Here is a 27,364-nt window from a genome sequence, read left to right as displayed (position 1 = left end):
AGATGGGGAAATGGGTAAGAGGATGATGACAAAGGTGAGGTTAAACTGAGTATCTTAGTAAAACCCCAAGCGTTCCCTATCACTTCTGTCACTTGTGGAGGAACCTGTTTGACTTCCTTGATGGAGAATTTGAAAACTGGCATTGGAGGATGGGCGAATTAACACTCTGACTGCCAGGAGACCATAGCTTTCTCCTTCCTTGTCTAGGGAGAGTTCAGCATCTCTGCCTCTGTAGACAAGGGAACGTCATACTGAATTATGTTCCCATCATTTATGTCTGGGTGTTATGAAAGAACAGGTTTGGATCCCTGTGCCACCACTACGATTAGCAATGTGGTAATGTCTGCTGCCACTGAGTTTCGTTAGAGACTTACAGAAAGAATGAGCTAGCTTTTTAATCAGATGTTGAAGGTACCTGCCAAATAGGGGTTACTGTACAAAGAGAAGATAGGGAGAGAGAAGAAACCAGAGCCTAGTCTTAACATGACTGGTGATGCCTTGCTGCGTTTTGGTAATTACCCCCGAAGAAGGGAGAGATACTCCAGCTGCCTGTTGGGCAGCTCTTCAGTGGTTCAGAGATCTTCTGATGTGTCTGTCCCGTTTTGAACTCGTGCCCCGAGACCTGGGCAACCGGGTAAGGTGGTCTGCCTTGAAAAAAGAGGAAAAGCCCAGTGACACCACTGGAAAGTGCTGCTTCATCAGATCGATAGATTCAAAGATGACTAGGTTGTGTAGTTGTATGCAGTTTAAACATTTGCGCAGGGAGTCCACCCACGCAGAGTATTATTGACAGCTACAGATCAATGCTAATTTTTGATCATTTTCAACCTACAAAGACCTCTTGACCCCATTGCCACCTTAGGGGCGCTTCGAAGTAGTCAAAAGCAATCACAGTAGGCAGTGTAAAATCATCAGACTCTTGAAGGCTGTGCAGCCTTGCCCGTGCCCGGGAGGAGGACCGAGGTAGCCAGGAAGGCAGGCACCTTGCATTACGGATGCCGCTGCCTTTGAACGGCATGAAAGACTATGCTAATTTGTTTCCAGACTTTAAGTGACTTCTGTGCTCATGAATTAAAAAATAAACAAACAAAAAAGGCAATCTGAAGCAAATCTTGACGGATACATTATTCATGATTCATGTTCTCTCGTTTCATGTTTTGAAAAATGTGTTAAAACAAGGTTTTATTTTAAATAACTTTTATCCTAATTTACAGTTAGAAGAGTGGAATTAGCCGGGGAGTGCATTTGTTGCTCCTAACAGCTTGTGCTGCCACTGGCAGCACGTGAAGCATTTTACACGGCAAAACCAAAGGTGCGGTCCCGCCTGGAGCAGCGGCGGTGCTGCCAGTGCTGCCCACGGGAAGGGGACGGGGCTGCCAAAAGCAAGGGCCGTGCCAAAGGCTGGGCTCTGGGCTGCAGGACGGGGATCAGATCGCGGTGGCTCCTCACAGCTTGCCGCAGGTATCCGTTCCTGTAGCGTTCACGTTAAAAGTACGGGCCTGATAGGAGGAATGTGAGCGCACGCACTTAAATGTTTGCTGGATTATTCTTAATTTAATGACTGAACGAGTGAGAATGCTTCGCAGTAGGAGACAGAGAAAGGAGGGCATGGGATTGTGGTCCATCGGATTTCATGGTCAGTCAGTCTACGAACATCTTAATGTTCGCATTAAAATTTTATTTTGTTGGTTTGCTTTTAATGGTAAATGAAATCTGGCCTGTTAGCAGTGTGTAAACATGGGATATATGAGTTTCTGGCTTTGCAGACAAAGACTGGGAGAATATTCCACACAATGATTTTGCTCCTGCGCCTGTTTAAGGCTGTGTCGTTGTCCACTGAAGCCAAAGGTTACACTGCTATCCTTTGCAAGGTGTATTTTGCTATTTATATTTGACCATTCCAGCAGGACAGTATTTCTAGGCTGAAAATGTCATGGGAGGACATAAAGTAATTCTTAAAATGAATCACTGAGGCTGCCATCCTTCCTCTTTTCAAGCATCAGCCTTTGAGCCGAGCAAATTCACAAATGGCACCGGCAGCAGTGCAGGGGGAGAAAACGCGGCTCCATATTCTGGGAGTATGTCCCCTGAGCTTACTTCAAAACCAAACAAAACAAGAATACATGTAAACCATTTGCTCTTCAAGAAGTATCTGTAGGAGCCAGGGATAAAAGTCATCCCTGGAAGGAACGGTTTAGCAGTCTCCAGAGAACGTGATGAACTGCAGGCAAGGAAATCCCTCCATCCTTGTTTCATTTCAAAGTGTGGTGAGGATTTTAAATAATTAAATCTTGGGGTTTAGTGGGAAAATGGTAGAGGGTGATGAAAAGTGTTCCAGTTTTCTGTTTAAAAAAAGAAACCAAGTGTTTTGTAGCATTGCTGTCACAAAAGCCCACCCCGATGATGCACCTGATTAGAAAGCAGAGCCATTGCCTTTCTATGGTTTGCAATAATGTGTTTGTACCTTGGGAGAGCCTCTGTGTAGCGGTTCAGGGGCAGTAATTTAATGTTGTGTGCTCCCTTCCTCCCATCCCCACCCCCCAACCACGGAATGTAAATTTTAGTCTTTTAAAAGTTCTGTTTTGAAAACCTAATAGATAACTGTCCTCATAAAAACTATTAATACAGACCACATCCAACTGTAAAGCTAATTTTAATCATGTTTTGTGCCAACATAATTTCTGATGCCAGATTTTTATGCTAAGCATGAACTTCAATTTGAGCTCTGTTCTTTAACCTGCAGTTCATAATTTTGCATTCGGCTGTATGGGGTTTTGGCTATGGCAGTTTGAACGCTTCCACTTTCAAGGATCTAAGCCATAAATGTTTATTAAAAGAATCTATAATGAAATCAGTTTTGTTATTTTTTTAATGGCTGCCTTGAGTATGTTGGATGACTGAACGCACGTTGTTAATCATTAAGTACTCATGTTACAAAAAGTGTTTGATAGTATTGCCATCTAGGGGCTGAACTAAATTCTCCGTACTGAAATAAACTGTAATTGAACAGGTGCTGCTATTGACAATATACATATGTTTTTGCTTTATAGCCCACATGCTTTCCATGTTTCTTATGACAAAAGATATCTCTAAATGTCCCACAGCAGCCAGAGCTTTTTTATATATAATCTGTTTGAGGTGATTGCTATTTGCATTTGAGCTTATGCTTTTTTGGCAGTGATGACTGGGAATTCCTAACAAAGAATTATACTTTTTTGCATTATTAATCTTGCTAGTGTTTGCCCTGTTTAACAGAAAAAGGAATCATTTATCAGAAAAGTATGTTTATAATCTGTACTTGTGGCATCTTCAGATTTAATATTCATAATGGTCATTCAAATGCTGTGCTATATTTATCTAAAAGACTAACTCATTGTTGTGAGGAAATAACTATTTAAATATTTATGATCTAACTTTTAATATTTAAAAAAAGAAATTAATATTTCTTTAAAATTTGTTTCCGAGTCTGATAGCTTGGCAAATGTTTAAATATTAAACAATTGGAAATGTTAGCATTTAACAACTTAATATGACTCACTGAAACAGGGAAATTGACTTCAGCTCGTTCTGCCACACGCAGGAAGCTGAATTCCCGCACTCCTCTTCTTGAGATCTATATAATTAATGCAAAAGCACAACTAAAACTGAGATTAAATGTATCGGTGATCAGCTGAACTCCTCTCTTCCTTGCTCCTCTGATGAGGCAAGTCCGAACAGTCTCCTACGGAAACGTGTTACTCCCGTTCTTTGTTAGCCACTGTATCTTTTGTGGCTGTTCCAAATAATGCTACGGCTACAGCACCGTCCTGCCTGGATCTGAATTTGTGCTGAGGGTCCCTTTGCCTCGTATCCGAGCGGTTCCAGGTCTGTGTCAGACGCTGTTTGGGGTAAGCTGGATAAAGCCGTGAGCTGCGGTGCCAGTGGCCCCTTCTGGCCGTGGCTGATGTCCCTGGGGCTGCATCCACCCGCGTGCCCCCGTGCTGGGCTGGGGACCGGTGTGGCGGCCGGTCAGCCCCAGCCCTTCCAGCCCTGGCAGAGCCCGCTGGGATTCACGACCAGCCGTGCTCCTCCTGGCCTCTCTCCGCCGGTGCGAGGCGAGGCTCTGGCCCGCTTGCCCGTGTCCCCATCTGCAGCGTGGCTGCTGCCTCCAACCTGGAGAAACCGGGAGGGTTCTTGTAAGGCAGCGGGTTGCCCCACAGTCGTCTTACCTTGTGAATTTATCTCAAGCGACATCTTTACAAAGCAGGAACACACAAACCAGTTTATTCCCTCCCTCTCTCTCTTCCCCCCACCTCCCTTGCTTTTAACGGGTTTGTTTTCAGTAAGGAAATGAACCTGTGCTCTTGGAAACACTGTTGTCTATCCAGATTACGATGCTCTAAGTAGCTAGAACAGGACGGCATGCCTCTCAAACGTCACGTCTACACACAAGATGCGTAAGGATTCTGTAGAGGCAGGCATCACTCATAGACCACAGGTTTTTACATGTGCTTGAATCCTTCAGAGTACCAGGCACTCTCATCCTCAGTGAGCAAAGCTCAGACACATGCTGAACGAAAGTAAGGTGTTTGCTAGCTGAGATTTGGACTGTGCAGGGCTCCCCAGGAGTCGGCTCCAAAGGCTCTACCTTAATGATAGATATTTATTAAAAGCCCAAGAGTTTCTTTTTGAGGTTCAGCTACGGAAACCCACCAAAAAATCCTGGTAACCAGATGGGGTATTCTGCAAAGCGGTCAGAAGCGACCCAGAGCTGAGACCTCATTTTCCAAGTGACATAAACCACAGATGCTGATTACTTTTTTAACTAACTCAAACATCTGTATTCTTGCTTCAGGGGACAAAGCATCAGGCTCATTTATTTGGATTGAAACCTTTCACAACATATCATATTCATGTCGTAGCTGTAAACAATGCTGGGCAGGTTTCAAGCCCCTGGACATCTGTGCGCACGTTGGAAGCTTCACCCAGTGGCCTGAGCAACTTCACTGTGGAAAAGAAAGAAAACGGCAGGGCTCTGCTGCTAAAATGGTCAGAGCCCTCCCAGCCCAATGGCGTGATTAAGGTAATCTTCATCTTGACACTTCACTTGATCAAAAAAGAGAAGGGAAACGCTGAATATCAAATTAAAACATTTTTGCTGAAAAGCACTCAATCAAATGCATTATACTTTAAAATAAGACAGAAGTCCTATGTAAGCACAAGGCACTCTGTGAGCACTCTCTGCTTGTGGTTGTATTAAAATGAGTATTAACATTCCTGTGCTACCCCATGACTGTAAATCTTCATTTACAGGGAACCAAATTGTTCATTTAATGTATAGAAAGCTATACATGAAAGCTCATAATCTTACTTGGCATACATTAGCCATCGCCAAAATGTGTTTCCAGAAAACCTGGGTTTGACAGAATGTTGCTCTGAAATTTGTGACTTCTTTTAGCTCAATGGTTTCAACTGGGCGTAAACCTTTACCTGCAAGGTTTGCAACTCGCGGGGTTTATTTGGAGTTTTTTTCTTAAGTGATTTTCTCTAGAGTTAGTCTGTGAGAAGCTTTGTGCTAGCCCATGAGAGCCTCGCAGTGAAACTTGATAACAAAGAAAGAGAATGAAAACTGTCACAAAGTGATTTATTACTGCATTCAAAATGAAAAAATCATGAAAATTGAATCAAAACATTCCTTTTACATCAAAACATTCCTTTTGCATCAATGATCTGTTTGTGTGCTGATTGTTACTAGTAAGGAAGTAAGTTTCTGAATCGTTGGTTAATAGTCCTTACCCGATTGCAAAGATTAAGGTCTCTCATCTACGCGTTATCGACAAAAATTGTTAATTTTTTTTTCCTTTTATCCTGGCTACTGTCCTTTCTTCCCTCCCTGCTTTTTTTTTTTCTTTTTCTTTCTTTCTTTCTTTCTTTCTTTCTTCATCAGACCTACAATATTTTCAGCGATGACAACCTGGAGTACAGTGGTTTATCTCGCCAGTTCCTCTTCAGGCGCCTTGAGCCGTACACTCTCTACGCCCTCGTACTGGAGGCTTGCAATGCGGCAGGCTGCACTCGTTCTCCACCCCAGCCGGTCCGAACAGATGAAGCCCCCCCAGTGTCTCAGATGGCACCTGTAATCCAGGCAGTGAACGCTACCAACGTTGAACTGAGCTGGTTGCAGCCAATTACTCCAAATGGAGAAATAATTCGCTACGAAGTTATTCACAGATGCACAAAAGAAAATGCTGCAGGGTACAGAGCAACAACAGAAGACGAGAAAATTGTTTTCACGGAATATAACACTGAAAGTAATACATTCGTATATAATGATAAAGGTTTACAGCCATGGACAAGGTATGAGTATAAAATACGCACCTGGAACGCAGCAGGCTATGCTGACAGCTCCTGGACAGTGGCAAAGACTAGTCAAACTGCCCCAAAAGGTCTCGCTGCCCCCAGGTTATCCCTACTGTCAGTTAACCCCCGTAAAGTGCTCATCTCGTGGGCCTCCCCGGCGCAGCCCAATGGTATTCTTCAGTCCTACAGACTGCTAAAAAATGATGTTCTCTATCCTTTCAGCTTCGATGCTGCTACTTTCAACTACACGGATGAAGACTTACTGCCCTATTCGATGTACAGTTATGCGATAGTTGCCTGTACGATGGGAGGCTGCTCTACCAGTGAACCAGCTGCGATACAGACGCTGGAAGCAGCTCCTGCCTTAGTGGATCCACCATCTCTGCAGGCTGTTAGTGCCACTCAAATTAATGCATCTTGGGCACCTCCCCAAATACAAAATGGAGAAATCACCAAGTACATATTGAAATTAAACAACGAAGAGTATTATCCCGGCAAAAGTTTGCAAATGTTTGTTTCTAATCTACAGCCTTACACGCAGTATGATTTTGCATTGGTTGCCTGTACTGCGGGGGGCTGCGCATCTAGCATATCCCAGTCAGTGATGACCATGGAGGCTCCACCATTAAATATGGAAGCTCCCAGGCTGCTTGTCATGGGCTCGGAGTCAATTGAAATCACATGGAAACTTCCAGCTAACCCCAATGGTAAAATCACAAGCTACGAGCTAAGGAGGGATGGTGTACTTGTTTACTCAGGTCTGGAAACTCGGTATCTTGATTTCACCCTACTGCCAGGCATGGAGTACAGCTACACTGTCACCGCAAATAACAGTCAAGGGAGTGTGACCAGCCCGTCAGCTCAGATAAAAACCAACCCCTCTGCTCCGTCTGGGATGTTGCCTCCCAGGTTGCAGGCGTGGTCCTCAAAGGAGATTTTGGTGGCCTGGGATCCTCCTATCAAAGTTAACGGTGACATTAGAAATTACACAATCTCGATCCACAAGCCTGCTGAAACAGGAAAGAAAACTGTTGACTTTGATGCATCTCATGTTTCCTTTCTGAGACGGTCATACATAGTGGCAGAGCTGCAACCCTACAGTAGGTAAGTCTGGAAGACCTCGTTTGTTGAATAAATGCTGCAAGGTGGTTCAGTGGGCTGCCAGACAGCTCGACCATCTTGCTTAAACAGATAGTCAGACCCATGGGGTTTTGTTTCCTAAAAAGCACAGGATAAAACCAGTATATTTTTTCATTTATAGTAACACCAGCTATATATCACCTTGATGAAGTGCCTAGGGTTGACTTAGGTTGTAATTAATACAAGGGGTAATTCAGCACTCTGCTATAGACTCCAAGACCTGCAATCTTGTACTTGTGTATCTTTTGCAAGATGTCTGCATTCAAGAATAAATAGGGCTTTAGCTGACGAAGTTTGGGATGGGGAGACCAAAGACCTGTTAGCTAGCTCATTCACAGTGTAGCTGAGCTAAGATTAATGGAGTCACACCAGGGACATGCTTGCACCCTTGAGTTGAAAACAAGCGACTTGCGTTTAAGTGAAATCTAAAACTTAAGAGAGGGTACTGGACTCCGCTACAGAAGGAGCACACTTGATACTGAAGTACTATCTCCCCCACTAATTCTTGGTTATTTACGTGACCTTTCCTTATATATTTTTGTAGGCATAATTTGTGTGTGTTACATGGTTGATAAGTCTGTCTACTATTTACATATGACTAATCTAAATCCAAAGAGAAAAGAGTAATAGAGTGAAGCTCTATAGCTCTCAAATGATATCCAAATCATCTCCTACAATGAATCATCATTTTGATTGAATCATCAAAATCAAAACTATCTTGATCATTTGACTCCTGCAAATGTTAACTCTGCTCTGAAAAAAAAACCCCAAGTGAAAGCCCAGAAGACAGCGTTCTTCCTTTTTGCTACACAAGGCATAGCATATAATCTCTGTGTTCAGACAAATTGTTTTCTCATTAAAAATGCCAAAGACCAAGAGAAATTAAGAAATCTCCCAGATCTCATGCACAGTTTATATTTGATTTTGCAGTGTTTTAATCACTTCGTTCCCGATTTGTGTTCCCAAAGGTATGAAGTACAGCTCCAAGCTTGCACAGAGCTGGGTTGTGCCTCCAGTGAGTGGGCATCGGTGCAGACGCTGGAGGCACCCCCGGCAGCGCAGCCTGCCCCTCTCATAGAAATACAGACAACAGCCAGGGGCTTCCAGTTGACTTCTTCCATCCTGTGGACTGGCCCACAGCAGCCGAATGGGAAGATTTTATACTATGAACTTTACAGAAGGCGAACGACTCAAGCCCACATAAGTTTAGACCTCGCACTTGTTTACAATGGTTCTTCAACCTCCTTCAAAGATGACAAGTTGCTGCCTTACACAGAATATGAATATCAGGTGGGAATTGAAGCCATTTAGCAGCTCTGATTATGATTTCAGTACACTTTGAGAACCTTACTTTACACTTACAATGAACATACAAATCTCATTTCTAATGTTAATAGTATTGTGATACCTGAATGATTATTGTTAATGTATTTTAAATAGTTGAGAAGCTGAAAATCATTTTGCACAAGCAATACATTCATTCAGCATTCATTTTTCTTCAGCTTAATCGTAAGTGCCTGTGTTTCTTGTTAAATGTTAAATGTTAAATGTTTGTGTATCCTCCAGAGCTTTTGCAAGGCTCTGATGTTCTGTGAGTAGTGTGAAATTCTAGTTCTTAAAAGGCAGCTTCATTTCATTAGTTTTTCTTTCTTTTTCCATCCTCCCCCAATCTATTATGAATTAATTTTTACTCTATGATCTTAAAGTAGTTTACATCAAGAGGGACTGGGGTTGTTTTCCTTTAAATTAGACGTTACGATCACAAGCAGTTTTCGTGGGTGGCTCAAAAGTGAATTTGCTGTTGATGGTTGGTGTTACTTCTCATGCACATAGGTATTTTTACTATTGTTTTTCTTTTGAGGCTAAGATAAAGCAAGCCATTTTTTCACCTTTAATAATTTTCTGTGTCAAAGTTACAAGTTTTAGTTTGTTATCACACAGTACTAGTGATAAGGTAGGGCCTTACTTGATTTCAGCCTATGAACTAAGAACTTTGCTACTGATAACCATCTGAAATCTTTCCCAAGTTTTTATATGAGTTAGTGGAGTTTAGACCCTCACCAAAAAAACCAGCCTTGAATTTGTTGTTTCTAAAAGTAAGTGGATGTAGTATCGTAGCAGGATGAGGTTAATTTTTGAATATGATGTTGTCTATGAATAGGCATGCTTATTTGCCACCGAACAGGATACCAGTAAGCCTCACTACTGATTCTGTACGCAATATTTGTACACGTGATATATCTTGAAGATGAGTTTGGCAACACTCAGAAGTCTTTACAACCTTTTTCCTAAAAAAAAAAAAAAAAAAAAAAAAATTGTTCAAGCACGGATTTGTTTTGATATATATGAAACACAGTGCATTCCACCTCTTGAGCTCCTGCAAGGTGGTGGCAATCTTTCTTTTACAGGCTCATTTGCTTTATAGGACCACAAGATAAGTCAGGTTGGAAAGGCTCTCAGGAGGCCATCCAGTCCAACTTCTTGCTCAAAGCAGGGTCAGTTAAGAAGTCAGATGAGGTTGCGCAGGGCTTTATCCAGTTGCATGTTGAAAACCTCCAGGGAGGGAGATTGTATAACCTCTCAGGGCGGTCTGCTCCACTGCTTGACTGTCCTCATTGTGAAAAAAATTTTTGTTACGTTCAGTCTGAACCTCTTTTGCCTGAACTTACACCTGTTTTCTTTTGTCCCCTCCCACCATGTACCATTGTGAGGAACCTGGACCCACCTTCTTGTTAGCCTGTGGGTAGGTGCTGGAGGACTGCAATCAAGCACCTCCAAAGCCATCTCTTCGCCAGGCTGAGCAAGCCCCAGTCCCACAGCTTCTGCTTATAGGCCAAGTTCTCCAACCCCCTGATTACCTTGGTGGCCCTCTGCTGAACTCGCTCCAATTTATCAATATTTTTCTTGTATTTGGGGGCCAAAATGGAACAAATGCTAAGTAAAGGCATGTAATCACTTCCTCTAATTGTTGGGCTATGCTCCTGTTAAACAGCTCAAGATGCTGTTGGCCATCTTTGCTGCCAGATTACACTGCTGGCTCATGTTCAGCTTTCTATCTACTAAGACCTCTAGGTCCTTTCCAGCAGAGGTGCTCCCTAGCTGGTCAGTCCCTACCCTATAATGCTGCAAGGGGTTATTCCTTCCCAGGAGCAAGACTTTGCATTTGTCTTGCTGAAATTCATAAAGCTGCTGATGACCCATTCCTCTAGGCCCTTCTGAATGGCAGACCTGCCCTTCAACGTATCAACTGGTCCCCCTCCAGTTTGGTGTCATCTGCAAATTCGATGAGAGTGCACTGTACAGAGCAGGTTCTTTGGTAGCTCTGCTCCACTGCTACTGTTGTGTTCTTTTTGGTAGCCAGAAACCATGACGAATTAAATCTAAAAAGTTGCTTTATCACATTAGTGATATGTACATGTGTCGTAGACTTACTGAGTCATGTAGGTTGGAAGGGACATCCAGAAGGCATCTAGCCTAACTCCCTGCTTGAAGCCGGCCCAGATAGAGCAAGCTGCTCAGGGCTGTGTCTGGTTGAGTTTTGGATCAAGTTCTCCATCCTTGCATCTCCAAGGATGGAGATTGTACAGCCTGTGTGGGCACCCTGTTCCAATTTCTGACTACATATCTCTTATTTTGCATCTAATTCCCTTTAACTTGTTTTCAACTTGTGTCCCTTGCCTCTTGCTCCATTACTGTCAGAGTCCCAGGGCCTGGAGGGAGGAATGCAGTGGCTTTCTTCATAAATCAGTTCCAGCAGCTCTAATTTGGGTAAGAAAAGGATTCTGAAGGGACTATTATAAAACTATGGAAAAGACAGCCTAGGATGCTACTAGAAAAGTGTAGTCACTACAGTATTCACAAAGCCTTTCTTCTCCGCTTGACAATCACAAACCTCTTTTTTTCCATTGGATGTTTCTGGATTGGCAGCACGTCTGTGAGCCAGTGTGAAAAGTGTATCTGTTAGCTTTGTGCCGAAGGAAATGATGAGCCTCTGTGAGCTGCCTGCTTCTTATTGCTGATTGCAGGCCCATGTTACCTGATTTCCTTCAGTTACTTAATGACGTCTTCTTGAGCCTAGCAGTACAGGACGTGCTACAATAATACTTTCCAAAGCAAAAATAATTACTCAAAGCTTGAAAATTCATTGCACTTTAAATGTACGAGGGTATATTTTCCAGTTGTCACTTCCCTTGTCATGAGAGCTGTTAAACCTTTCCTGGAAACAGCACGCTTTAGGGTGAACTGTTTGTGTTTTAAGTCCTACTATGTACAAATATTAAGGTTTCCATTTCTTTCTCCCAGCTTTCCTTTAATGCCTGTGTAGGGCCCATCTGTTGGCCACAACAATGTGAAGTCTGCTCTCCATTTACAATCGTTTCCTTATAGCAGAACTATTGTTAGATCAGATCTCCTTGCTACTTTGGACGGGATCTGTGAAGAATGTGAATTCAAGTGCAGGTGGGGCTGAGTAGATAGCAAGCATTGTAGCAGACCCACGCCCTACTTATTAGTTAGAAATCTTTCTTAGATAAAGAAAAACTTCCCACGTTGGAAGTTGTAGACATTGGCTGTGGGATATTCTCAGTTGCACCAGCTTTCAATTATCTCAGTCAGAAGCTGGTTTTTGGGAAGTTGATACCACAGAGACTTTCTTGAGCCAAAGTTTTTAATGATCTATCAGTGACAGATAACAAAGAAAGCCTCTTGACCAAATTCCTGTGGTTTACCATGCTGTATTCAAGACTTTGCTTTTTCTTTCAGTCCTACTCCATTCCCAGGCTGAGCTGTTGACTGGGACCCTAAATCATTTTTGTTTTTTTTCGCTGGTGGCCATTTATTTCACCATGAGAGGTTTTTGTATGCACGTGTTTGTCTTCTGCTTATGTCACTTGCAGCAGTCCTCTGGGATCTGTTCTGAGCCCCTCCATTGTTGACAATTTATATCTTGCCTGTGAGACAAGTTATTCATAAGTATAGGGCTTGGCTTTTGCTATTATGCTGATGAAACCCAGATTTATATTTCACTTAAACTGGATATTGATTCTGCTGTCTCTGCGTTTGAGGCTTGTTTGCTGGACATAAAACTTTAAATGCAACTGAATTTCCTCCAGCAGCATGCAGATAAAATCAAAGTGCTGTGATGGGACTCTCTCCAGCATTTTTGGAGGTATTGAGATTTAGTTCGATGAACCCTGACAGCTTCTCTGGATCTGAAGTCAGGATTTTGGAGTTTGGGTTTGTTGGTTTGGTTTGGTTTGGTTTTTTTGCTGGAAACTTCAGCTGAATATTTAGGGCTTGTAAGACTAGATGCAAAAGTTGCACTTTCAGAAATCATGAAGTGACTTTAGAAGCTTGTGCTGGTTGAAGGGACTATGCCCCCTAAATGCTTAGGTCACTATTGTTCAAGAAAGCACTTTTATTCTTTAAGGGCCAGATCCGCATAAGCATATTAGCACCTGCTAGATTTCAGTGGGTTTTTAAGAGGCATTAAGGTGCCTACTGTCCTGTACTCAGAAATAATTACTTACATCTTTGAAATTCCCTCTATCGGGCTATTCGTACATTTAGATATTTGCATTTTCTAGAGCATCTGGTCTTTTAGGTATTTGTTGGAATGCTGCCTGAGATCCTCAGCTGGATTGAACAGATGCAATTGCATGATCTCCTAAAAAAAACCCACCTAACTTAAACAAACTTTATCACTCATGAGGCCTAATGAGTTTGCAAGTGTAATGTTTTGATTCCTGGAATATTTCTGAAACAGAGGGTGTAGGCCCTTCTCAGAAATTATTGAGGATGGTGTGCAGTGCTACCATATAGCAACCTATAGAGTCAGACCTGTTCTTCTCAGCTAAGGGAAGGCCCTTTTGAACAGAGACTTGTGGCATTCAGTGCTATTCTGCAAAGCAGGGCTGTCAGAGTATGGCGTGATTTCCGTGCAAGTGCCATGTCCCTCCTCTGCAACTGCGCTTAATTGTGTACTTAAGACTGCTTCTTTAGGTTAATGGCTTAATGTCTTCCTGGTTTAGGACACATCCTTATTTCCATTTGGCAGGCACGGGACATGTAAAAGACAGAAAAGTAGGACTGTCCCTTTTCAGAAAGTTTTATGGCTCCCTGCAGAGGTTTGTTCTCCGGGAGGACTATCCGGTGCACCACGACAGGGTCTGCAGCGCTGAAGCTGTCTGCCGCCGACTGCTGCGGGAGGCACAGCATCCCTCTTGCTTGTGAAGCGTGCTTCTCGTACTCCTGTTACTGCAGCCAAGTGAAGGGTCTAGGAAATACCCCGAGATATACCAGGGTAAATATGTTTTGGGTCCTCCATCTTGGACTCTCAAAGAGAAAACAAATAATATTCTGACTTTGGAGAGATAAAGAGAAAAAAATGGATGCAAAGCCATGAAGATTAAGGAAGGACCAATACATGGAGTGCAGAATATGTCAGCCCTCTTGGTCACTTTTCAGAGATGAAAAGAGTGACACTTGGTTTACCAGCCTGTCTGTCGAGTCGTTAGCTGAGCTCCAGTTTGTGCTGCTTAGTTACTGACAAACAGCTCAGTGACTTCTGCAGCTTAAAATGGGGTGAAACTGGTTTTCTGACTGACCAGTGATGGATAGTCACCCATTTGTAATATCCCTTGTATCTGACTCCTCTTCATCGTTTTAATTCACCATTTCTTCCCATCTCCCTGACAGAAAGATGCACTACAAAGTAGTGACATAAAAGAAAACATAGTTCTTTCTTGCATTCCCTGCTTGTTATCCCCTCTTCATTTTGTTTGGAAGAGTGTTTTTTCCTACAAGGTTTGTTGTGCTCCCTGCTTCCACGTAAAGAGAGTTTCTCATATTACACCTGCATTAGGCTACCGAGCTTGACCTCAGCTTCTGAAAAGTAAAGCAGACATAACTCTGTTGTTTCACTGATGTAATGGCAATAGCTACTCTAAATAACCTTCTGCAGAATGAGAGGCTTCCTTTCCCCTGGTAGAGGGTACACAGTAGGGAGAGGGCCATTTGAAACCACACAATTTCTTTCATTAAGCCCCACTTCAGGCACTATGTTTCTGTTGTCAACACCATCCTAAATTCAAGTGCGTAAACAGTGCATTGATGCAACAAACCTTGATTTTTGTTCATTCAACTAAATACGGATATTGGACTGGATTTGTTGGCTTCCAGAATCACCAGAGACTGTTACAGCACCACTCTTGCAAGACCCTTCTCAGTAAATTGTGATTCTGACATATTCAAAACCACGGCAAGCTACCTTTTAAAAAGACATTAGTGTGAGTACCAGGGGAAAATATACTCCAGGGCTGTAGATGACTTGATATGATTTCCTTGATTGTATCTTTTTATTTATGAGGCATAATTTATGACTGCTGAAAAGCAAACTAAAATGAGTGATGACTAACTACAGCCAAAGTAATAAATCAGAAGCGGAGAAAGAAGTGGTGATTTTGATCGAATCTATTGAATTAGCTGTTGCCCTTAGCCATTACAGGTATTGGAAAGACCTTTTAATATCTGCTTATCTCTCTCATGGGAACTGGGTAACTATCTCATTATATACCCATAGGAAACAAATTATTTAATTTTCTACCTTTTAGAGTTAAACCTGTTTACATCTCTCATTAATTACTGGTGTTATACTATGTTATATGAAACGAGCTTCCTTTAGAATTTGGTAATTTTGTTTAAGTCCCAAAGCGCTCGCCTGTTGTCTTTCCCTTTCCCTTCCCCAGAATGGGTTTAGTACTTTTATTATTAGCATTTGAACAATGGCGATGAATAGCGATGTTAAGAGGCTCAAATTATCACAGTGCTAGAAGCCTGAACCTAAATTCTATCCCATTATATGTTTATGGCCTCCCTAAGGATGCTAACTGAATGTTGAAGAGGAAAAATTAAGGATCTGAAGATGGGCAATCAGAAAGCACACGTTTATTTACTACCTTTTTGTACCCCTGGCCATGAGTGGATGCCATACTTTCTTTCCCTTGCCTTTGCTCTGTCCCCTGTAGACTGCAACCACTTTTGAAACTTTCTACTTTGCTAATACCTGCCTGACACTGCAGTGCCCAGATGTGAATATATTATCCTAATGCTGAATGCTAGATGTCGGCAGACAAGCTTTGTGCTCTGCGCTGTGCTGACGCTGCGTGAGTAACTCCAAATTACCTGGGCTGCACACCGGTCAGTTCTGATGAGAAGAAAGACTTGTGAAGGGTGCTGCAACCGATGGTGAGAGGGAGCTGCTCTGGTTTTCTCTAATTTTAATCAGCCAAGATTATGGTCTCTTCAGTTTTCTTGCAGACCGCTGTTCAAACACAACAAAAAATTGGGTGCTGTGTTTCTGAACTTACTGATGTCATATCTTATAGACCCCTAAAATGTCCTGCTCTCTTGGAAGAGAATTACACTGTGAAAACTCTGCGGTTATGTAAGTGGAGGCTTAGAAACTGAACAAATATGAGTCAAGAAATCCAAAGCAAAGTCTCAAAGTAGTGCTGTGTCTTTGTGACCTCCACGAAACAACTCTAGAAAGAGAAGAGCGTGGTACGAATTCCTCTCTGCCACTGTTTGTCTCTCCTGGCACGCACCGAGTAGTGCCAGCATTGAATTCGTTTTGGAAAGACCAGCAGTCACAGGTACGTGCAGGCCGTGGATGCCCTAAGGGCAGAGACCCAAGTCCTACCTGGCTCTTACGCTCAGGAGTAAAGAGTTATGTGCACGTGTGAAAGGGGTGGCTTGGTCTGACCTTGCGGCTCCCCAGAACCTCCTGCGCTACCTAACTGCCCTACAGCTCTAAGCAGTGCTCGAAGCTGAAGGTAGGTAGTGATTTACTAATGAGACTTTTTTAAGGCAAGAGGCTGTTTTCTGAGTGTCTGTAGGAGCTCAGTGCAAGCTGCTGCCACGTACAGAGCTGAGACCTTGTCCCTCACAGAGGCAACCGTGAGGGACTGCCGATTAAGCGCAGTGCGAAGCAGTATGACGCACAGTGCCTGTAGGACATGGGGGGAGCCAGGAGCCGCGGCTGGTCGTGGTCAGCTGTTTGGCTCGCTCTCCTTTCTGCTCATTTCCTGCAAGCAGGAATGGTGAGAAGCATCTGGCCTCCGTGCAAAGCAGAGGATCCCAGCTCTCCCTGACCCGGGAAGTCAGCAGGAGCTCAAGACTGCTGCCTTCAGACAGGCAAGCCACCGCCAGCCGGGTCACCCTTCTGCCTGCTGCTGCCTTGCCACCCTTCAGCAGAAGTGAAGGAGATCTCTCCAGTAAGGGAGAGTTTCTCTTTCTCCGTAGGCTGTCAGCTGCCCGAGGCTCCCCTTTGCAGGAGCGGAGAGGATTCCCACCTGGGCACTTCTGGGCTGGTCCCCGTGTTTGCAGCCGTAATACCTGTCACATTGTTTGATCCAGGTCTGAGATGTGAGTGTTGTGAGCTGGCAGGCGCTAGCGCACGCACAATGTCCCCTGCCGAACCGCTGCTCAGTCAGCCGTGGTCGCGCTGCTTCACGTAATCAGAGTCGTGTGATCAAGGGATTGCTTCTTTTTTGTTTTGGGGAACTTTTGGCCTCGCACTGTGTTTTCTGCCTTAATCCTGGACTATCTTTGTCCTTTGAGGGTGGTTAATTTGAGTGCTTTGTTTTGGCAGCTTCTTCACCTTCCCTTTTTCATCATGGTGAGGCCACAGTGCTTGCCTGGTTTATCATTGCTTTTCTTCCAGTGCCTTTCTTGTGCGGCAGTGTTGGAGGAGCTCTGGAAGCATACATCCAGCTGTTTCCCTTAGTTCCCATTAGTACGTCCTGTATGGAGTAAATACCTTCACATATCTCAATTTGATGAAAGAAAGCTTCTTTTTTAGTTTAAAACATAGCTTCCTCAGTAAGGACCAGGGGTTTCCAGAGTGCCGCAGCAGATCAACCTGTGTGGCTCAGGGATGGAGTAAGTCATCTAATGGGCTTCTCCCACTGTCAGCATCTACAATACCATGATTTTTTTTTACATCTACGCCTGAGGGCTGTTGTGATTTTGTTGCCCTTTAGGGGAGCAGTCGTTACTCAGCTTTACTAAGCTTGACCAGGCTGGTCTCACTGTGGTAAGGCTGCGGCCACCTTCTCAGCACTTCCCTTCCTGCTCCTTGTCGGTTTTGCCCCTTCTTGCTGTGCTGATGAACCTTGAGGTTGTCCTGTGATCATTTTGAGCGACGGCTGATCACTGGTTTCTTCCAGGAGCAGAGATGTGTGAAGGGTCATTTATGATGGAAAAAACCAGCCTTAGTTACCTGTAACTGGAATTCTTCAGTCCTCCGAATATACGGCCTCCGGAGAGGTTTCTCCCCTCTCTCCCTGGCTCCACTTCAAAGTGCAGTCTGGGCCAGGGGCCAGCAGATTGATAAAGCATTTTAAATAGTAACCCGTGTAGCTGATTTCGGAGCCCTCTCCTGGCTTTTTTGGGACAGTGCAGCCATGAACAGCCACACATCTTTTGGCAGGGTGCTGAGCCATGCACCATGATGTCAGACTTAATGCTTTTGGAAGCAGTACATTCAGAAAGTCAAGTTATAAGAAACTTTTGTTGGCTTTCTGCTCTCTGTGTTTTGCCATTCGACACATCCCTGAGATGTGATTGCTTCTTGTTTGCCCTACATTCCTGTGTGCTTTTTTATAATCTTCTTACATTATAAGCACCAGGTAATACTGCTGCCTATTAAGCTCTTTACATTTCTATATGAATGCAGTTAATTTCTGTGTGTGTGTGTGTGTTGATTATATCGCAATTTAGAAGGAATTTTTGTGAGCCCAAAATGTTTTTTACAAAAGTCCAAACCGTGAAATTTCAGTTTAACCAGGCTAGCCAGGCAACAGCTTTCATCCGTGACTGTTTTGTTGTGACTTGATGAGAAGCCATAACCAAACCTCCGACTTTAACAGGCGCTCCTCATCGTGGCTTCTGTTGCCATGCTGTCCCATTTCTTCATGCAAAGAAGTGGCTAAACATCAGCATTTCCATCTGCAGTCAGTTCTGGGCACTTACTGCTCCGAGTCTCCAAACGCCGACCAGGATTTACTTGGATGGCGATTCTCAAAGGGAAATATTTTTATACCCATCCATCCTTTTACAGATGGTTGAGCAGAAGCAGAGGGAGTTAGGGGAATCCAGCTTAGGTCAGTGTAAATCCAGAATTTAGATCCTCAGAAGTCCTCTTTAGCTGTCACAGCCGTCTCAGAAGCTGGCGTTAGAGAGTTTCACAGACACCTAGGGGTTTTCTGCTGGAAACATGTCTTGGCAGGGCTGAGTAGCTGCTGCCTGTCTATAGAAGGCACGCTCAGAGCATGCCTGTCTGTCAGGCCCACACACATGCGGCCGTGACCTCGGCCTTTCTTCAAGAGGGACAGGCTGTGGGGCCTGGGGGATGGACCGCAACCTCAGCTCCCCACCACCTCCCAGGGCAGGGGCTGGGCTGGGGAACCATGGCTGCTCCCGCTTGCTCGTGCTCTGCCCAGCCAACCTTGATTTCATTGTGTTCATGCACAGTGAAGCAGCCCCAAAGGGAGCACTGGGAGCACCCCAAGTACAAAGACGGGTCATCCTCTTGGGCATTCCCACTCTGGGGGCCGGCAGCCTTGACTGCCTCCATTGGAGCATGTGATTGAACCTAAATCACCTGCCTCCTGGAGGAGTCCTTTGACCACTTGGCTGGAGTATGAAAGGGCATGAGCATCCCCTTTTCCCTTGTCCTAAGACAGTGTTTTGAAAGAAAAAGCCCTTGTTTGTCTGAAATAAGGCTTGTTTTCTGAAAGACAAGGTATAGGCGCCTATGATAGGCGAGGGATCGATGGAGGAAGGTGTCTCCACGTAACCCTTAGCGAGGTGTCTGCTTCCCAAGTGAGTCGTATGCTTCTCTCCTCCAAAATTCCTAGGGGGTCCCATTCTGAGGCTGAATTGCTGTGCTACACAGGAAGCCTCTGTTCCTAACTCATCACCTTCAGCTTTGCTGTGGGCAGCTTGCTCGGCAGGTCGGGTCCGACACTGTTACGCTCCGTGCTCATTAAGGCCACAGCCTGGATGTAACTGGAGCATTTGAGCTCAGGTCAGTGCTGAGTCGATGCCAGTGGCACACTCAGAACTGCTCTTTCCATATGTGGCTTATTCTTTCCACAAAGAAATATGTCCCTTGAAATGAACGACTGTGGGCAAATCTTTGTAGCAGCTGGAACTGAACTGAGATAGAGGGTTTGACCTACTGCAGTAAAGTGAACAGAGTTTGACTTTCTGAAAAGTTCACAACAGAGATATATTACTGATTTTCACTGAAAATGAAAGTGCTTTGGCTGAGCTTTTTATCGTAGGGTGTCATCTGTACTTAGGTAGTGTTTCACTGGATAGTGCTATACGTTACTGACAGGAGCAGGCAGGAACTTTGTAATTGGCAGAACCACAGTCCTCAAAGACAGTCTGGTGGGTTTTGGACTTTGTCCTTCCCCAGGCTCCCTGTGAAGTGTCCTGTGGTCTTGGAACTTAATATTGCAAGCTGGAAGGACTCCAGGGTCGGTTTTGAAGACCTCTTATTTCTAGACCTCCTTTTTTTTTAAGGCATAGACCCACCATCCACTTCCCCAGGACCTCTGCCCAGAGTAGATCACGTAAGAACGTGTTTTACTGTAGTTAGAACCGCTCGATGTGAAAGCTTACTAAGGAAGACTTATACTAAAAATCGCTCAGACAGTCCTCTTGTATTGCCATTTAGATCTATCATTCTGATTGATCACTATGTGGTTGGCTAATATTGAGCCTAATTTAACCCTATACACTCACGCATCCATCTATTCTGTCTATTGTACCTGACATTCTACAAATTACTTACTCATGCAAATGATGACCTAAGGCAACCTTTTATGATATTCGTGTTTAATTATACAAATGGTTTTTGATAAATAAGATTATACATCCTTCCATATGTTTATTCACTCCTTGATGAAAGCAAAATTTAATTTTCATGCAGATTTGTTGGAGAGTGTGTTTAATAAGCGCTGAGTTTTATGTAGTCTGCAGATCACTCTGGTTTTGGGAAGCTGACAAAATCAGTAGGCATAGTTCATAGAGACATGTGGTTTTTAATCAGGCCTAATTCAAGCTGCTAATTTTTGAAATCTTGGAACTGAAGCCATTGCCTTTGTGCTCATGCAATAAAGCAAATGTTGTTGTGAAAATAAATTAGAGATGCTGACTTAACTATACATTTCAATAGGCTTTATTTATATTATGGCTTACTGAAAATGTTGCCAAATGACTAATACATTACTAATTTAAGAGAGGGATGTTCCTGTAAAACTTTCTGGTTTTAAAGAGTAACTAGAGTTTGGCTTGTGCGATTCAGTCAAGGTGAACGTAACTTAAGTGTCACACAGTGCCAGGCTGAATTCGTCGGGGCTGCTTGCATACGTGCATAAAGTGTAGAAGGAAGAAATTGGCAGGACTAGGTATCAGGACTTTTGCTCAGATGTCTGTCTTTGAAAACATTATTACTGTTGACCACAGCTTCTCAAGGAGTCCTCTTTGCGTGGTGTGACACAGACAGTGGTGGGAATTCAGAGTCTGGGGATCAGGTATGAAGAAGACACATGAACACATGCTGCCTGAGACATAAAATCTGCTTCTTTTCCCTAAATGTAGCAGTGGGAAATATTCCACTCTTCTGTTAGAAAGTCACCGGGTCAACACAGGTGCTGGGCGGCAGTCAAGGGACATTCTGCATGGGTGTCGTTGCGCTGCGTTTTTCTCAGCGTCAGTATGGCTGCAGTAGCATCCCTGGCTAACTGTGGATGTTTTGCGGGCTTGAATCCTTCGCTAACAGTTGCTCCGTTTCTGTGTGCCGAAGGTGTGGTCGGTGAACTCAGCAGGCCGGACGCCAAGCGGCTGGTCCCGCTGCCGGACGGGCCCTGCCCCTCCTGAGGGCCTGGGAGCTCCCCTCTTCGACACGGTGACGTCCACAGTGGCTGTGGTGAACATCAGCCCCCCTCTTAAGCCAAACGGGGTGGTCAGTATCTACAGGCTGTTTTCTAATAACAGCAGAGGGACTGATGTGGTGGTGAGTATTGTCAACTCTGTTTCGGTACTTCCATTTGAGCTTGTATTTTCCAGCTCCAACAATTTTGTTCTTACGAGCTGCTACTGGTGGTTGCAGACTGTCTTCCTCTCCTGCACCCCAGTTGTTAACTGCTCTGCAATGCTCTCTTCTGGCTAAAGCACCACCAGCGCTTTCACTCATCTAAATGTGCCTCTCACGGAACTAACCTCATCATTAAACACTTCTGACGTGGTGCTGTGCTGTGACAATGTGAGGGGAATGAGAAGTATCGTTCAGGGCGGCTAACCGTCCAAACGAAACAGCTCCCGCCAGTCCAAATGGTGCAGGTGGAAACTGCAGCCATTAGGAAATGACTGTGTGCTTCGGATGGATTTGAAGTTCAGAAAAAAGTGCTGTACATGAGCTTCTCTTAAAATCTTTCTTGTTGGTAAGAAGTATTTCATGGTAGAACACTGAAGAATAGTGCAAGTAGCCAAGCAACTTCTTCTGTGTTTGGTGTCTCGGCGTAGACACCGTTAGGTGTCCAGAAATGACCGGTCTCAGCTTAGGAAACCTGCAGGGCTTCGTCAGAGTTATAAAATAGGGAGATGTGGGGAGAGGTTAGGGCTGTGGAAGGTGCCTGGAACAGTTACCACCAAATCAGTGCAAAATACTTGAATACTTTTTGTCTGTAACACTATCTGTTTGTTTTTTACAAGTAGGTAAATATTTGTACGGGATTTTTTCCCTTATCCCATCTTGCTCAGCTTGGAAGTGCTAGGGACACCTTCCCAGGTCATCAATCCAGTCCGTGAGCTTAAGCTGCTTACCGGTTGCACGTTACACATTTATTCCTTCCAGTGCAATTGGCTGTGGCTGTGTCTGATTCAGCCAGTTCATCTCGTTGGTACCTGCATGGCCCTCCATTTCCACCCCCTCACGCCTGCCATGCTGCTGCCTCGGCTCTGGCTCTGGCATCAAGAAGTACCAAGTGCTCTCCTTTGCTTGCTTGACTCTTTCCTTCCTATTTTTTTGCTGCCCTCTGCTAAATTACATGCTGCCAAATGGGAGCAGATGTTGCCCCTCATGGGTGTTTTCTACATATTTTTATTTCTTTGGCTTAAGAAGCTATACCCGCAAATGACTACAGCAACGAGGTGAAGTGGCCGTTCCTGCAAGCAGTTTCAGAACGAGGGCACTGTTTCCTTTGCCAGAACTGCCAGGTCTCCCTTGCCGAGCGTAGGAGGGTTTCCTAACAGGCTCACCCAGCGCCATGGCCGTTCGAATGCAGAGCAGCCTCATGTTGCCCCTCGACTTAGAGGTACCTACCAGAGAGCACATTCTCCTGTCTGAGTAAACTGACCCACCAGACACATTCGTATCACTCTGCCCAATGCTGCCTCCTGTACCCACGTTGAGGAAGCTTGTGAGGTACGCATGAGTATTTTCTAGCACACTTATCGTGGAGCTATTTTCCACATTAATTTATTTTTGCTTCAGTACCATTTATCCCAGAGTTTCTCCTTAAAGGTTTTCTGTTTCTCTGTTCCTGAGAATGACATTTGCAAGTTGACATACAGTGGTCACAGCTCAACTCAAGATGTCTGTGAGGCCACTGATGGCATGGTCTTTTCCTTTGAACAGTGCCCTTTAACTTCGTAATGGGAGAAAAATGAATGCAGAGTTCCCAGTACACAACAGCTGCATTAATGTCAGACTTAAAGGACATGCAGAACCTTGTGCCCATCTTCTTCTGGAGTTAATTCACCTCCATAACTCTTATTTAGCACTTGTGATGCTTGAAGCTGTGACAAGCTCCCTCTTAATTTTTATAGCTGTCAGAAGGGACCGCCACCCAGCAGACAATACATGGGCTGAAACCTTTTACCACATACTCTATTGGCGTGGAGGCCTGCACCTGTTTCAACTGTTGCAGCAAAGGACCCATGGCCCAAATCACGACGCAGCCAGCTCCGCCGTCAGAGCAGCCCCCCCCGCAGATCCGCACTGTGACCTCCAGGAACGCCTCTTTCCAGTGGAGCGCCCCTCAGTCACCCAACGGCATTGTCACCAGGTAGGAGCTGCCACCCAGCCGAAACTGCCCATCTCGGCTAGGGGCAGTGGCAGAACAATTTTCCTGGACGTGAGCTGGAATTGCAGGGCTGAGATCACTGGATGGTTGCGACAGCCACGCTCCTCCTTCCCAGTGTTGGTGGTGATATCCCATGCGGCCTTAATGCCATCTGGGAGGTGTTTACACGTAACGATTGCTTTTCTCCTGAGCAGGATATTGGGGGGGCGGGGGGAAGGCGGAGAGGATGAGTTGTTGTGAGTGGAGGTAATTGCCTGACGGCTGTGGTTGCACAGCCAAAAAGTTGTGGGATCAACTGGCAGCGAAGAGACAGCTGCACCTTGTAGTTACTAAGGCAAATCCTGATTTGCAGAAGTGAACAGCAAGGTAACAGGCATCAACAGTTTCATTGTGAGTGTGACTGACAACCACGATTGCTCATGGGCATCTTACAGTTGGAACCAAAATCTCCAAGAGAAAAACTGGGATCAGGTCCATTCTCTTCTCTGGGAGCCAGACATACAGCAATTAGGATGAAACGTATGGTGGGCCGTTATGCTGTTAAGGCTCTTGATTAATCAAAATCTCAACTTTCTTCTCAGCTATGAGCTCCATGTGTATATGGCTTGTCCCCTGAACCTACAGCCAGCAGTGAAGGCTTGCAGTCCTGGCCCAACTGAGGTGAAGTATACAGGAAAAGGCCAGAGTGCCAACGTGTCCAACCTCGAACCGTACACAACTTACAACCTGCGAGTCGTGTCTTACAACTCTGTTGGCAGCAGTGCCTCAGAATGGATTGGTTTCACTACGGAAAAGGAGCGTGAGTATGAGAAATGGCTCGCCGGTCAGCAATGCCTAATTCTGATGCACAGGGCTGCATAGCACCAAATGACTTCTCCACCTCTGAGAAAGATGATGTCCCCAGAAACCTGCTCTTCTGGTCACTGTGCCTCTGCTGCCCATTCATTGAAATTCTGCTCTGGGGCTTGACTGCTCATTCCTTCAAAAATATTTCTTTGCTCATCATCTGATATCATATCCTCTGTCTTGGGAGCCTGGAAACCTTTTATTTTACTGAGAATGGGCAGCAAAGCTGCAGAACATAAAATGTTCAAGCATTACCAGAAGGGTGATGTGTAGTAATAAATACATTGCCGTAAATTCCTGGGAAAAGTGGAGATCCTGAAAGAGACCTGGTGATTCTTTTCAGGAACAATCTTACTGTCCTAATTCATGCCACACTTCTGCCAGGGCTCAACAGAGTTTTCCTTGGATGTCATCTGAATGATTGGATCCTTGTTGACAATGAAGTAAGAATTCGTTGCTACCTATCTAACCACCACAGGCAGTACTTTAAGGCCACGTCATGGTCTGCATAGAAATTTAACATGCAGGACCTGTGCCTACAGTCAGAATAGATTTTCCCATCAAAACTGAATTTGTAGTAGTCTAACATCAGCTTTTATTAAAAAGATCTATAGTGTTGTAGCTAGAGTCATTGCATAACAGATGAGATGGGCATTTCACCTCAGCCTGCCAGGTCAGGGTAAAGAGGATGTTCACTTTTTATCATATAGTCTCGTGTCAGGATTTCAGAATCACCTTTCTAAAAGTCCCCTTTGCATCATGTGGTAGTTCTGCCTAGTAATTACTAAAAATGTATCTGCTACACCCTTAGCTGAAAATTTCAGGTGGAACAGCCCCAGATTTTCTTTAATGTCATCACTGAAAAAAAGAAAATGGTCCTTATCTCTCAAGCTGTGATTTATTAAATTGCAAATGAAAAAGCTGGAACATGATAATGAACTTTTAAGTGGAGAAAATCCATAATGAACTGGTGAGACATACAGAACGCAAGGGTTTGAAAGCTATTTTTCCCTCCCCTCCCATTGGGTCTGCAGCCCTCTTCTTTCAGTCTTGCTTTTCTTGCCTTGCTGGCCTCTTCACACCAGGTCTCCTGAGTCACTCTGAGTGTCTCCTTCCTCTTGCCTGGAAGGCTTGCTTTAGTGACAGTGGGCAATTAGCAACAAAGTGCACCTGGACAAGCAGCTTGCTTATAACAAGCCAGCATATACTGGGCACACGGCTTAGTGGCAAAGCCACAAGAAAGGACCACCTCAAACTTAAACGCAGTCTTTTGTCAGCAAGCTCTTGAGCCCAACTGATGAACTCTTCCTCCCTGAAGTGAGTTCCGGGTTTCTTTTCTCCGCCTGCCATCTGCTCTTGCTTTTCTGAAACCCTATGTTTTCATGCATGTGCGTGTGTTAAAAGATGATCTTGGGCAATTTCTTGGGGCTTGCAAAAGAGTCCTCTCCTTAGCAGTTTGGGTCCCACAGCCCAGCATGCTGCAGCTGAACTTGCACAACCTCCTCTGCCTCCCTGTCCCCCACCTTAAGCTGGAATTTAATTTATATAGTTTTAGTGTCTGTACCACATAGACAAAGGCAAAGGAAGGGAGTTCTAGGTCAAGATATGACATATTTCTGCTTTCTCAATGTAGAGACTGGCATGCTACAGCAGCTTTCTCTTTTCTCCTTGTATCTTCCCTACTCATACACACGTATATGAGAGAGAGAGAGGGAGAGCATGTGACAGAGAGCTTGTATCATGCAGAGTCTCTTTCTCTGTGCTGTATAACTAACTCAGTCATGCCTGTTGGCTAGAAATGAGCTTTTTTCCTTCTTTTGCAGCACCTCGGTACACGGCTCCATTCTCCGTTGTCAGCAATTTATCTACCATCCACATAGACTGGAGTCGCACTTTTGTACTGAACGGTCGCCTGAAGGAATACGCGTTAACCGAGAGCGGGCAACGCATCTACAGTGGCTTTGACACTGAGCTGTATTTACCAAGGACGTCTGACAAAAGTGAGTTTCAATTTCCAATAGCTTTCTCTCTGTGAAAGATTCTTGAGCTAAATTAATATTATTGTGTGCTGAATTTAAGGACAACTCTCCGTAGCCATCCGAAGCTAGAGCACAGGAGTGTACTACAGACACACTGAAGTGCGTCTAAGCAGATGCTTGAAACAAAAATCCTTGGAGCTAAGCTTCCTCTTAAACGTTGTACCTGACTGGGTGAGACTGCTCTGGCTCATTGTGAGGGTCGAGCTTTCCCAATCCTGGAGCTGCGTTGCAATTCCACCCTTCAGGGCTACACTCTGGGAAATGCATGGAAATCTTCAGCTTCAGAAAAGACTGGAGCCTGAATTTTCATTTGAATCAAATTAAGTCAGTAGCTCTTGGAATCAGCCATGTTTCAAAATGCAGTTTCTCTTTTCAGAAATTTGCAATCTTTAAAATACAAGGAAAATCTGTCAACGGGGCGGGGGGGGGGGGGGGGCGGGGAGCGGGGGGAGAAAAAGAAAGAAAAAAACCAAGAAAAATGTTTTCTGTTTTTAAGCGTTGGGGTTTTTTTGTATGTCAAAGGATTTTGTAATTTGTTTTTTACCTTCCTGATTACTGCAATGATGCTAACACATTTCTTTTTTTTTACTCAAACATTCTTAACATGTTTGTATCAGCCATGAACGGAGTATGAGGCATTTAGGGCAAAACGATGAATAAATTGAGAGTTTTCAGTTTCATTGGAAGAGGGAGGATTGGGTGGTGAAAGAGCAACGTAATTTGTAGCAACATCATAGTGGTGACTACCTATGATCTGCCATGGTTCATAGTTTAGAAGTTCAATAACCATCTATAAGGGATTATGAGGCTCTCATCTGGGATTCAGGCGGGTTGTGATGCATT

At 44.3% G+C, this 27,364-nt stretch overlaps 1 protein-coding gene across 1 annotated transcript in view; it reads left to right on the top strand.

Annotated features, from left to right (window-relative positions):
* USH2A (usherin) overlaps positions 1-27,364 on the top strand; it is a 396,442-nt gene that overhangs the window by 361,909 nt on the left and 7,169 nt on the right. Inside the window, exons 61-67 of the mRNA XM_075496427.1 lie at positions 4,835-5,062; positions 5,927-7,443; positions 8,448-8,769; positions 21,356-21,565; positions 23,380-23,618; positions 24,218-24,435; positions 26,306-26,482. Coding sequence (XP_075352542.1) covers positions 4,835-5,062; positions 5,927-7,443; positions 8,448-8,769; positions 21,356-21,565; positions 23,380-23,618; positions 24,218-24,435; positions 26,306-26,482 — 2,911 coding nt within the window. The remainder of the gene's footprint in view (positions 1-4,834; positions 5,063-5,926; positions 7,444-8,447; positions 8,770-21,355; positions 21,566-23,379; positions 23,619-24,217; positions 24,436-26,305; positions 26,483-27,364) is intronic.

The sequence above is a fragment of the Mycteria americana genome, chromosome 3, assembly GCF_035582795.1.
Source record: "Mycteria americana isolate JAX WOST 10 ecotype Jacksonville Zoo and Gardens chromosome 3, USCA_MyAme_1.0, whole genome shotgun sequence".
Classification (NCBI taxonomy): Eukaryota; Metazoa; Chordata; class Aves; order Ciconiiformes; family Ciconiidae; genus Mycteria; species Mycteria americana.
Note: the sequence above shows the minus strand (reverse complement) of the source record. Positions and strands in the feature narration are given on the sequence as shown.